The sequence below is a fragment of the Onychomys torridus genome, chromosome 15, assembly GCF_903995425.1.
Source record: "Onychomys torridus chromosome 15, mOncTor1.1, whole genome shotgun sequence".
Taxonomy (NCBI): Eukaryota; Metazoa; Chordata; class Mammalia; order Rodentia; family Cricetidae; genus Onychomys; species Onychomys torridus.
This window is the reverse complement of record NC_050457.1, coordinates 31,311,548-31,324,706: the sequence shown is the minus strand read 5'-3', so window position 1 is coordinate 31,324,706 and position 13,159 is coordinate 31,311,548. Positions and strand designations below refer to the sequence as shown.

Sequence of the window (13,159 nt, the reverse complement as noted above, 5' to 3'; positions counted from 1 at the left end):
CAGGCTTTGCTGCCCTCTCTGGACCTTCTTTCAGGGACTCTTCTGCCACATGCTGCCAAGGCTCAGTGACTGTCTGAAACTGTGGTAGAAGAATCCACAATCTTTCATGCCTCTAACCCCAGCACCATGTGGATCACACTGCTAATTCCAACTGCCAGTGGTCTCTGCCACCCTTTATCACATCAGTTGTAGATTTTTTAATTGTTTGCTTTCTGTAAGCAGAAGTTGGAAGATCAGCTGAGTGGGGTCTTGCCCAGGGAATACCTCTGCCTTTGTTCCAGTGCAGAGCAAGGGTTTTCTTTGTGGGTCTAATTTCCTAGCAATTACATCCTCTTTGAGCATATGCCTTGGCTTCAACATTGAACTTCTTAGTGCTCTTTCTGTCTCCAAACTGCACATTCCCCATTTCTTCCTATACTGCTTGTTTTTGTTCACTGTAGGCCTGCATAAGGGAAATCAGTAATAGCCATGCCATGGACTCAACATTATGCAGTCTTGAAATTTCCTCCACCAAAGAAATTAGTCCATTACTTTTTAATCTCAAGCAAGTTCTCAGGACATGGGCAGAAGACAGCCAGATTCTTCATTAAAAAATTTCATGTGAATGGCATCTAAACCATTGCTATTATTCCTCATTTGAAACCTCCTCAACTGGACCTCCATAGTTTATATTGCTCTCAGCACTACTATTTCCAGGCTCTTACTGGAATTTCCTGCCTTTAAGCTCTTGTTTCAACCAGTTTTCTGGTCCAAAGTTCTAATTTTCCAAAAGAAAAGAAACCAACATGGTAAGGTTCTTAACAACAGCCATTCCGGTGTCAACTTCTATATTAGTGACTTTTCTGTTGCTCTAATAAAACAACATGATCAGAAGCAACTTAGGAAAGAAAAAATTGGCTTATGGTTCCACAGGGACAAGAGTTCATGTAACAGCAGGTGGCAGGCATGGCTGCAGGAACCTGAAAGCTCACCCCTTCAAACACAAGTGCAAAGCATAGAAGGGAAGAAAGGGCAAGGCTATAGAATCTCAAAGCCCATCCCTGTGATGCTCTTCCTACAGCAGGGCTCTGCTGCTTAAACCTGCTAAATGTGGCCAGCTGGAAATCATGTTCAAATGTCTGAACCTATAGGGAACATTTCTAATCATCACAGTGGTAGAAAAAGCTAGAGCTGAACTGTGGTGTGGATAATTCTGAAACTGGGTGACACACACACCATTATTTACTTTGAGATACTGAACCTAGGAATTGGTGTAAATGTATGGAGTTTGTTTTCATCATAATTCAGAACAAGCAAGCATCATCTATGAGGAAAACAAGAAGTACCATACTATATGTGCTGCAGCTCCACCACAGGGCACTGGCAGTGCTGACTTCTAACCAAATCTCACCACCTTCCCACTGAATCATTGAAAGGGTTACCATTTCACAGAAATCATAGAGTACAGTTTAATCATTAAAGAACTTCTCTTAAGGCTTCACATACTTAAGGCACACTGGAGGGAAAGGCCCAGAGTGGGACCTTGAATTAATAAAATTTGGAGAATAACTTACTCAATTTGGTTATTAAGGCTAATTACAGCCTTTGTAGTAGTGACTGTTAAGATAAAAGACCATATCTATTATGGCACTAAATTTGAATCTAGTGTTAAGAACACCCCCATTCAGGATGAAACCTTTCTTTAGGGAAGTGAGAAATAAAAGGATGTTATAAGCAAATTAGTAAAGACTTAGCTTTTTGAAAAGAAAAAAAAAAATTCTCCTGAAAAATGAAAATTTACTAATTAGAGAAATGCGAGCATGAAAATCCAAGGCAGAAGGACACGGTCAAGAAGATAAAATGACAGCCTACAGAATGGGAAAAGATCTTCACCAACCTCATATCTGACAGAGGGCTGATCTCCAAAATATATAAAGAACTCAAAAAGCTAGACTTCGAAATACTGAACAATCCAATTTAAAAAAAACAGGCTATAGAGCTTAACAGAATTCTCAATGAAGAATCTCAAATGGCTGAAGGGCATTTAAGGAATTGCTCAACATCTTTAGTTATCAGGGAAATGAAAATCAAAACAACTCTGAGATATACCATCTTACACTGTCAGAATGGCTAAGATCAAAAACACTGAAGACAGCTTATGTTGGAGAGGATGTGGAGAAAGGGGAACACTCCTCCACTGTTGGTGGGAATGCAAACTTGTGCAGCCACTCTGGAAATCAGTATGGCGGTTTCTCAGAAAATTGGGAATAAGTCTTCCTCAGGACCCAGTTATACCACTCTTGGGCATATACCCAAGGAATGCTCAATCTTACCACAGGGACACATGCTCAGCTATGTTCATATCAGCATTATTCATAATAGCCAGAACCTGGAAACAACCTACATGTCCCTCAACTGAAGAATGGATAAAGAAAATGTGGCACATATACACAAATACTCAGCAGTGAAAAACAATGATATCGTGAAATTTGCAGGCAGATGGATGGATCTAGAAAATATCATCTTGAGTGAGGTAACCCAGACTCAGAAGGACAAAAATAGTATGTACTCATTCATAAGTGGATACTAAATGGGAGGGAAGGGATGGCCAGACTGCAACCCACAACTCCAGAGAGGCTAGCTAACAGGGAAAGACCCTAGGAGGGACACATGGATGACCCTGTGAAGGGGAAGTGGATGAGATCTACATGAGCAGACTGGGTGTGGGGGGTGACAGAGGGCGAGGAGTAGGGGATGAGGACATAGGGAAATGGGAGGGTCAGCCTGGAACAGAGACAGAGTGGGGGGCAGGGAGTGAGATACCATGATAGATGAGGACATCATGGGAATAGGAAGAGGCAGGGTGCTGGGAAGGCTCTCAGGAATCCACAAGGATGACCCCACCTTGATCTGCTGGCAGTGGTCCAGAGGGTACCTGGACTGGTCTACTCTGGTGACCAGTCTACCAAAAACCTGTCTGTCATCATAGAGTCTTTATCCAGTGACTGATGGAGGCAGATGCAGAGATCTATGGCCAAGGCACTAGGCTAAGCTCTGGGAATCCAATTGATGAGAGAGAGGAGGGATTCTGCAGGCAAGGGATGTTGAGATCATGATGGGAGGATGTATAGAGATGACCAGCCACACTAGTGGAAGCCCATGAACTGTGGACTGGTGGCTGTGGAGCCCCCTCGGGGTTGGACTAGGCAGGCCCTCTGGATATGGAAGACAGTTGTTTGGCTCGAACCATTTGGGGGGAACCCAGGCAGGGGGATCAACATCTGTCCCTGGTCTGTGGGCAGGCTTATGGGAATCCAGTGCCTGTGGTGTGACGCCTTGCACAGCCTTTGTGCAATGGGAAGGAGCTTGGACCTGCCTAGGCTCACTGTGCTAGGCTCTGCTGACTCCCCATGGGAGACCTCAATTTGGGGTATGTGGGGATGCAGGGTGCTCAGGAAAGAGGGCTGGGTGGCAGGGGGAAGAACAGGGATCTGTGAATGGTATGTGGAGTGAGTAGAAAATTTCTTAATAAAAAATTTTTTTGAAAAAAAATTTACCAATTCAGTTTCCAAATCAATTTAATAAATACAATATTCTATTTTCAACTTAAAAATAAAATTACTACAGTAATTTACAACTAGAACACTATGTGAAGCCTCAATATGTCTTCAGTGATTCTGGATATGAGAAAGTTTATGTTAATAATTACATGTTATGTTGTGAAAAATATTACAATTTCACATCTTTAACCTTTTATTATAATAAATAATATAAAATTAATCATTGAAAGAAAATCCAAGGCAGATTTTATGAATCTCTCTTTTCATTGGGTCATATAAAAATCATGGAAATGAGCCAAGAATACTTAGGATCTTGTGTCAAAGGTTCTCAGCCTATCTGAGTTTAATTTTTCTCTTGGCTGCAGTCTGAATATTTGTAACCACCCTAGCTTCACATGAAATTTGAACTCTCAAGGTGACAGTACTGTGAGGCTGAGCCTTTGGGAGGTGGCTAGACCATGAAATCTCAAGATGGAATTAATGCCTTTTGAAAGAGGTCTACAAGGAGGACTGTGGTACCGTTATGCCATGTGAGGATGCCTCAGGTAGGTGCCATCCGTCAAGAAGGCGCTGTCCATCAAGAATATGCTCTTCATCAGAAGGCGCCATCCATCAAGAAGATGCCGTCCATCAAGAAGGCACTGTCCATCAGGAGAAATCATCCATCAGGAACGCGCCGTCCATTGGGAAGTCACCATCTACAGGAAGGTGCCATCACTGGACGCTGAAGTTGCTGAAACCTTGATCTTTCACTTGGGCCTCCAGAACCCGAAGGACTGTCCCTTGACTGTGGAATGTAGTTATAGCAGCTAAATTGATAAACATTAAACTTTAAAATTGAAATAGCAATGATTTTTGGAGAGAATTACTATAACAAGTGACTAAAACATGGCTCCTGGGTTTTAAATAAAGTACCCGCAGCCTATAGTGGGCACCCAGTAAATGGCCACTTGCTTGGTTTTTCTTCCAGTGCTAGGGACCAGACTCAGGGCCTTGTATTTTGAATGTTAACCATTTACTGTAGTAAGGATTAGAAAGTTGTCTAATTTCTGTACTGTGAGATACATAGTGTGAACTACAGAAACATGATGAAAATTACATTTTCACCGACCAAAGGGCATTTGCACCTGTGTAATATACCTGTGGCTTGGTTTGTATTTTTTATATGGATATGCCATAGTTTGTTGTTGATCCATTTTCTAGTTAAGGTTTCCAGATTGTTTTTGGTCTTTGTTCTCAGTCAAACTGCTATGAGCAAATTTTCCCACGTTTTTGTGTAAATATGTGCTTCTAATTCTCCTGGGCAAATGTGTAGGAATGAGTTCTGGATCCTGTGGTAAATGTCTTGCAGGTGTTCATCCACTACTCTACGCTCCTGTACTCTGTCTTCTTGCCTGGAGTTGTTACTAGTAGGTTTGGTTTGGTTTGGTTTGGTTTCTTCGAGACAGGATTTTTTTGCATATCCTTGGCTGTCCTAGAACTCGATCTGTAGACCACACTGGCCTGGAAATGCCTCTCCCTCCCAGGTGCTGAGATTAGATGGCTCAGCCATTAAAGACTAGGCTTACAACCAAAAACTTCTTTTTTTCTTGATGGTAGCCATCACAGTAGGAGAATCTCCTGTGATTTTAACTTAGTTTTTTCTAGTTGTTAATAATGTTGAGCTTTTTTTTTTTTTTTTTCCAGATTACCCAGTCTTAATTTCTCCTTTTGTGAAATGTCTTTCTACACTTTTCTAAAACTGCTGTTTGAGAAGATAGAGTTTAGCTTACAGGCTGTTTAAATGGAAGTTTCCTATCCACCACCAATCCCCACCCCCTTCACCAGTACCCTCCACACCTGTTGTTCAACCGATCAGCTTACATTGACACATTTTTACTCAAAGCTCATGGTATTTCAGGAGAGTTGGTGCTTAGTGCTGCGTGTTTCATAGGTTTGGATGAATGCTTTGTGGAGTATGCCTGACTTTACAGCATTGTATTCTGAGGAGTTTCACCATCTTAAATATTCTCTGTCCTCTTCCCATTTCCATGGCTTTTTCCCCCTAATTCCTGAGGCAAACACTGATATGCCTCCCTCATCTCCATTAGTTTGCCTTTTGCAAATTACACACACACACACACACACACACACACACACACACACACACACAATGGAGCCTCTTCACATTGGCTTCTAGTGCTCAGTGTTTACTTAATTTCCTACACGGCTCTTAGAGCCCACTTGTTCGTTTTGCTCATTTTGTTGGTTTGTACAATTTTCTTTATGACTCTGTGAAGGCTTTACATAACTTGAATTATTGTTCATTGTCACACCCATGGCTTCAGGATGCCTTCCCCCAGTCTGTGACTCCTCATTCTCTTGTCTCTGTAGTGCAAAGTCTTTCACTTGGAGGAAGCCCATTTTACCACTTTTTTCTTTCATAGATCATGCTTTTATTACCCTCGTTCATATTTTTACCTAACTCAAGATTTTTGCTGGGAGCTTTTTGGTCTTAAGTTTGCTGTTTAGGTGTGCAGTTCACTTTGATTTACTCGGTTGATAGTGTTGGGGTGTTTGCTAATTTTCTGTGCACATGTCTATCAGTTAGGAGAGAGAAGTGTTGAAGTCTACTAAGAAGCTGAAACTTCGTTGAAACGTTTTCCTTCCCACTTTGTCTGTTGTTACTTGTGTGTAAAGCCATGTTAAGTACAGTTTAGGATTGTATCTTTGGAGGGAATGTTTATCATCATGTAATGTCTGACTCCATATCTCTCCTCATGTCTACAGTGAAGTTCCACCAGCTTTTTTCCCCATAGTGTCTTCATGGTCTTCCTAATCCTTTTACATTTATTGTTACATGTCATGTACAACATAATACTGGCTCTTTAGCTTTTAATCTGACTTGATCCCCCCCTACCACCACCACCGGGTTTTTGTTTTTGTTTTGAGACCAGATTTCTCTTGTGTAGCTTTGGAGATTATACTGGAACTCTGTAGCCCAGGCTGGCCTCAAACTCACAGAGATCCACCTGCCTCTGCCTCTTACCTGGGATTAAAGGACTACGCCGCCACCACCTGGTTGATTTCTCCTTTTTATTGGTATGCTTAGAACATAGATACATTCTGTGTGGATGCACACACACACATATTTGGCAGAGCTGAGTTGAACCCATGGCCTTGTGCATGTGAGACAAGCACTGAATTGCATCTCCAGCTCTAGACCACTTGTGTCTCATGAAATTACAGATATAATTGAATATATTTCTTTTTATTCCTTTTGTTTCTGTTCTCTCTGTACTGACTGTTTTTCATGAGCTTTATCTTAATTGAATTGTTGTTAAATTTGACTTTGGTTATCCTTTTTATTTTATATTTATTTCAAGTGGTATTATAGCATAATATGCCTACACCTAATATTGAATTAACTCCTTTTGCCATACTAAATGTCTAATAATTCTAATAATCATAGATCTCTTTATCTCCCTCTTTGCTATAGGTATTAAAATATATTTTATTCATTTAAAAATTTATAAGACAGTGTTTGAATTTTTGTTTTGAACATTCATACATATTTCCAAAGAACAAAAATGGCAAAAATAACCTATTTCCTCAGACATTATCTCTGTTACTCTTCCCTTATTTCCAGATTGTCGGTTTTCTTTTTGGTGTTATTTCTTTTTAATCAGGAAAACTTGGCTTTAGCATTTTCCTGAAACAGATTTTTCAGCATTGCATGCTGTATGTTTTTCTTATTCTGAGAATGCCTGTATTTCACCATATTTCCTGGGTGATTTTGTCACTGCTCATAGACTTCCAGATTGGCTTTTCAGCCCCTTTTAACACTCAGCCGGTATCATTCATTGTATATTCAGTCCTGTGTGAGGGAATCAGTCGTTATTTGAACCATTATTCTATAGGTGCTTTGTATTTTCTTTGGCTTCATTTTGTTGTTTGGTTGGGGTTTTTTTGGCTTTCAGCAGCTTGCTTATGCTACGGTTGGTCATGGTTTTGAGCTGACCCTATTTTTGAGGGTGACTAAACTTCTTTGGGCTTGTAAATTAATACCATTCTGCAAGTCTGAAAAGGTTTTAGTAATTATTTCTTCCAAAGTTTTCTACTTCTCATCTTGGAATCCACTGACACAAATGCTAAGAACCATTTTGCTGTTTGTCCTCCTGTCTTTAAGATTCTATTTAACGCCATCTATGTACACTTGTATGTGTCCCGTAAGGTAGTTTCTCTCCTTAAATTCACTCTTTGCCCTGTCACCATTCAGCATTTGGTCCCATTCAATAACTTTATTTAACATTCTGATTTCCACCTCTAAAATCTCAGTTTAGTTCTTCTTTATGGATCTCATTTCATTACTGGGGATGACGTTGCATCTTTTTCCCTCTTAATTACTTTTACCTTCATCACACAGAGCACAATTACTGGGACTATCAAAGTCTCTCATTCTGACATCTTTCTCATCTGACTTGACATCTCTTGAGTTTTTCTCTTGAGAGTTGACACATTTTCCTGGTTTTTTGCTAGCCAAGATTTTAGAATCTGGACAGTTTGGTTATTGTAAGAGTCAGGGTTCTATGAAAATTTTCACCCCTAGAGGGTGAAAAAATTAAAACAAGCAACTGACTAAGGTGACGGGACCATAACTCTTCACACCTTTGGATGAAGACAGCAGTGTCAGTGGTCAGAGCCTTGGCCGGTTCTGCCTTGCTTCTGTCTCATGTGCGTGCTGTGCCGAGGACTTGGCTATCCCTCCTCAGCAACTCTGATCTGGGTGCTCTCCTTTTCCAATACGCGCTGGGGAAAGCCAAGTTTCCATTTTTCCATGCATGTGCCCCTTCGCAGTTCCTTGAGTGAAGTTACTAATGGTATTCAAATCCAGAGGAAATGGGGCGGGGTGATGGGGAACAGCCCTCTGGGTCACTTACGGCCTTATTTTTCTCTTCGGCCAGCTTGCTGATGGCTACTTCTCAGAGTCCTCGGGTTACTGCTTTTTATTTTGTCCAGAGTTTTTAGTTGTAATCATTGAGAGAAAGAGACACTTTGAGTCGATTCCATCTTGGCTGACTCTTTTGTTTTTAAATGGCATTTGAAAATTTTAAAATATAGATTGTTAGACAAGCTGAAGCTTTTTTTTTTTTTTTTACAAACTTTGTGTATTTTATTTAAATTATATTTATAGTATTAGGGGCACTGAATATGAAAGACAGTCAACCAGTACTTTTGGTCAAAGAAAATAGTGTTCATCTCTTTCATTCTACCTTTATTTTACCCAGCGGACAGAGAACCATCAAAGCACAAATGTTTGTGCATGCCTTCCTAGAGAAAACATATTGTGAATGCTCTGGGGGAATCGGTATTATCTATTTAGAAATTACTACTGTAAAATTTGTGAAATATTTGTGTTAACTACTCTTTTAAACTCTGCAGAAAGCATAATAAATTCACCATTATCTTATTATTTAAATTATGAGTTATTCCTTTCCCTTGCATTCATTTTTTACTTTTCTTTTGAAACACTTAGAGAAATACTTATTAATATGTGTCTTAGCATTTAGTGATTATATGAAGACTGGTACCTGTTCAGTTGCTTAGGAAAGTGTGCTTAATGGAACTGATTGTGGTTTGGTTTGGTTTGGTTGTCTCTGAGATGGTATTTGACTGCTCTGGAACTCACTGTACACCACAGGCTTCCTTAGACTTGTGACTCTCGTGCCTTAGCCTCCCAAAAGACAGCTGTGTGTCACTATGCCTGGCTTTGCGTTTTATTTGTAAAATACTTATTTTACTGACTTCAAAGCCTAAATGATTTTACTCCATTTACATATGTGTTTGTGTGTGTATGCATGAGAATGTGTGTACACACGCACACATAATTATGGATACTAATAAACAATGTTTGTAATAATAAATCTTGTAAGGAGACTAGGAAACTTGTGTTCATAGTATAATTTTATTCTTATATATTCTTTGTATAATTTTATTATATAAAGGCAATCTTTGAAATTAAATTTAATTCGGGGAAAGAATGATTTAGAATCATGTATTGAAAGGCTAATGTGTACACTCTGTGTTGAAATTGAACCCTGGGATTGTTTATATTATTGACTTTTATGTGTAAAGTATAATACAAATAAGAAGGTACTTATAGTTAGAACTTGTAAAATACATCTCATTTTCATGTGTAACAGCACTTAGTTCTTTGGTTTAACATTAGGCTATATGTTGTCTTAAATTAGGAGAAGTGACGGACTTTTGTCCATCTTGAAGCCATTCTGAATTTTTCTTAAGCTGTTAGCCTTGAACCTTTTTTGTAATGTTTTGAAATGTCTTTGTCCTCTTTAAAAATCAGGTGCTCTGTGGATGTGTATAGTTTTAAACCCCCACTGTAAGTTGGAGCAGAAGGCCAGCTGGCTAAAACAGCTGAAGAAATGGAACAGTGTTGATGTATGTCCATGGGAGGATGGAAATCATGGCAGTGAATTACCCAACCTAACCAATGCCCTGCCTCAGGGTGCAAATGCCAACCAAGGTGAGTCCACGGTGGCATCCTGCCCATTCTCATCTGCTTCTTCATATATGTTTGTAATGTTAACAGGTAATGAATGTGGGAATTTACTTAATTCAAGGGCGATACATGTTTACTTTGAATGTGTGCATCTATTTTAAATGAGAACATTATTTTTTATACACATTGCAGAAGGATATGATGTTCTTATGTACTGATGTGGATTAAAATGATCCCCTAATGGTTTAGTTTGAATTTTACTTCTTAATTAAAAATATAGAGTAGGGCAGTAATATATTCCTGTGTAAAATAGTGTTGAGAGACTTGAGGATCTCTGGCTTTGTTGGTCAATTTGTACTTGGGCTATTGTGTATTTAATTAAAAGTTTCCTAGATTTAGATTATAACAAGGAGATGTGAAACGGAGGGGCCTGTGATACTGTTGTCACTTACATTAGGGAGATTTCTCACTGTGAAAGATTATGTAGTCTTTCTGTCCCCCCCCCCCAGTAGGTAAATAGTGCCCTTCAGTCTCTGAGATGACCAAGAAATGCTCCCCAATCTTGCAGAACCATCTAATATTTTATCCTGTTATTTCAGTTTCTCTTCCATCCTTTAAAAACAAACTACCCTTTAGCTTGACTTTCTTGTCTGAGATGTTGCTGAATTTTCTGGTCTTTTTCAGAATCGCATTCTGAACTTGTTAAGTCTTGGACAAATCTGCTATCATTCGCTAACTCATACCAGTATTCATGCATGACTTTATGCTTGCTGGGGGACTTGAAAGCGATTTAAATCATATGATAGAAGCAAGATTGGAATCAACATTGGAAGGACCAAGAATCATACATCCTCTGCTGGCCACAGAGGAGCTGATGTTCCTGAAAGAGATGCTATGCAGTGTGCAGAGTTCCAATGTGTTGTTAACAGGGTCTCCGTCTTTACAAAGAAAGTCCACAGGGACTAGTCCAATCAAAAGAGGTTTCAGGGACTAGGAAGATGATTGGCAGGCTTTATTTTAACTGGAGATGCTCACCTTGGGAATCCAGTATTTGAAGTCCACCCTATCTATATCATGCTCATGGTGATGTTATTTAATAATTAAATGTACCCCTCAGATCTCCATTTTTCCCCCATGTTGTCAGGTTTAATAGGTCAACATTCATTCTTCTTATTGCTAGGGAAAGGTTCTTTGATGTCCCCATAGGTGACCTTTAATCTTTCGTTTCTATAATTGGAGGTTTTCTTTGTTTTGAGTTTTGGTTGCTGCTATTTTGAGGGACTGCTACTTTGATGTGCTACACTTTGCATTTTACTTTCTATTTATAATGCTACTTTAGGTTTAATATGAAAATTCTGTAGGCCTTAGAAACTGGGATGGGTCTGGAGACATTGCTCAGTACTCAAGAGCACTCACTGCTCTTGCAGAGAACCAGGGCTCAGTTCCCAGCACTTGCATGGTAGCTTACAACCATCTGTCACTCCAGTTCCAGGAGATCTAATGCCCTATTTGGCCTCTGTGGGCATAGACACACAAGGAGGCAAAACACCAACATATTTAAAAAAGGGATCTGGCTTCCAGGACACGACAGTTCATTTCACTTACAATTTGGTCTAGGCATTGTAAATCCTGGTCTGTATTCCAAAGGCAGTACTTGTAGCAATTGTGCTGAAAGGCACCAGGATGTCTGCTTTTACCAGAACACGCACAGCCCTTTCTGAGGGGTTCTGAGAAGAGCCATTCTCCCACGGTGCCTGGTTATCATCCCGCAGAGGGTATGTTTACTCATATCTGAATACCTCTCTGGAGCCTAGGGACTGGGGGACAAAAGCCACAGCATCACACTGAGGTCACTGTGCCTGTGGGATAGATGTGTTTCATATACACATGTTAAGAGTGCACATGTAGGGCTTCTGATGCCCACCATGGCTAGAGTGACTTGGTAGCTAGTGAACAGCATCTGGATTATACTCTTTCAGTAGAAAGCCGGTTTCTTTTCTGTAGGTGTTTGAAAAAAAAGAATTATTCCCTTTTGGCTTTCCCAAATTTCCAATGTGTTGTTATAGACACTTAATTTTTTAATATTTGTGAATTTGTGTATATCAGTTTTGTGCTTCTCGTGTGATATGGCCTTCATGATCATTTAAATATAGTTTTGGGAGAGTTCAGCCTTTTTGTGACTATCGGTTCTGTTGGTATCTTGGAGCAAACCAATTTTAAAAGCTGTGCTGCTATGAAACCGGAACAGTGCAATTTATTCTTCTAATGACACCACACTATGTGCTTGTATTGGTATCAGAGAGCCAAGGTAGTACTTGGACCCTTAACTGACTCTTTTATAGTGTGCATAATAGCAAGTTGCTATTTTGAAGTCTCTTTAGTTTTTTGGTTTTACCTCTGCAATTTAAAGTAAATAAACTAAATGCTAAGGCCACTAAAAAACATCTATAGGATACTTGGATTTTGGGACATTTGCTTATGAGAGGTCCCAAAATGGGTCTCTTCCTGGGAAGAGCACATTTATTTTGCTTGACAAAAGGCTATTACAAGTTGGGCCCAGCCTTCCAATTTTGTGGGAGCCACAGCAGATGATCACTTACGTCTCTTTATCTGTTCTCTGTGCACTTCGGTATGTCTTCTTCTAGATATGGATAACAGCGTTGATGTGAGACCAACCTGAATATCTTTGATAGGCTTGCCAACCACCATTGCAAGTGGCCACATTAGCTAAACTTGTAGTGAGGGGTGTGTTGGACGCTTGGCAGTGCCTGGCTGTGTGTTTCTGTTGCTGTTCACCTCCCCCAGCATGACAGAGGACAGATAGAGGAATTCTCTAGGCTCTTCCTCTCTCAGTTGCGTTCACTGTCTGTGGTTTGCCTTGTATGTGCTCACACAAAGGGTCAGGGGCAGGAAGATGAACCTTGCCATTAAGGATGCGCCATAGTTTGCTCCTTAACTAGTTGAGTCTCAGAGAGCAGTGAAGGGGACTATACTTGATCAAAATTAAGTATAGTTTTACTACCCCACGATTTAGTGGATACTTGTGCCACAGTTGAAGGTAAGTTTAGAGTCCGGGGCCCGCGGGGCGGGAGCACCTGTAGTCTCTTTAGGAATTGAATAA

The 13,159-nt window shown here is 40.0% G+C and overlaps 1 protein-coding gene across 1 annotated transcript in view; it reads left to right on the top strand.

Annotated features, from left to right (window-relative positions):
* Positions 1–13,159, top strand: part of Zswim6 (zinc finger SWIM-type containing 6) — a 179,804-nt gene that overhangs the window by 146,016 nt on the left and 20,629 nt on the right. The window contains exon 5 of the mRNA XM_036207028.1: positions 9,883–10,062. Coding sequence (XP_036062921.1) covers positions 9,883–10,062 — 180 coding nt within the window. The remainder of the gene's footprint in view (positions 1–9,882; positions 10,063–13,159) is intronic.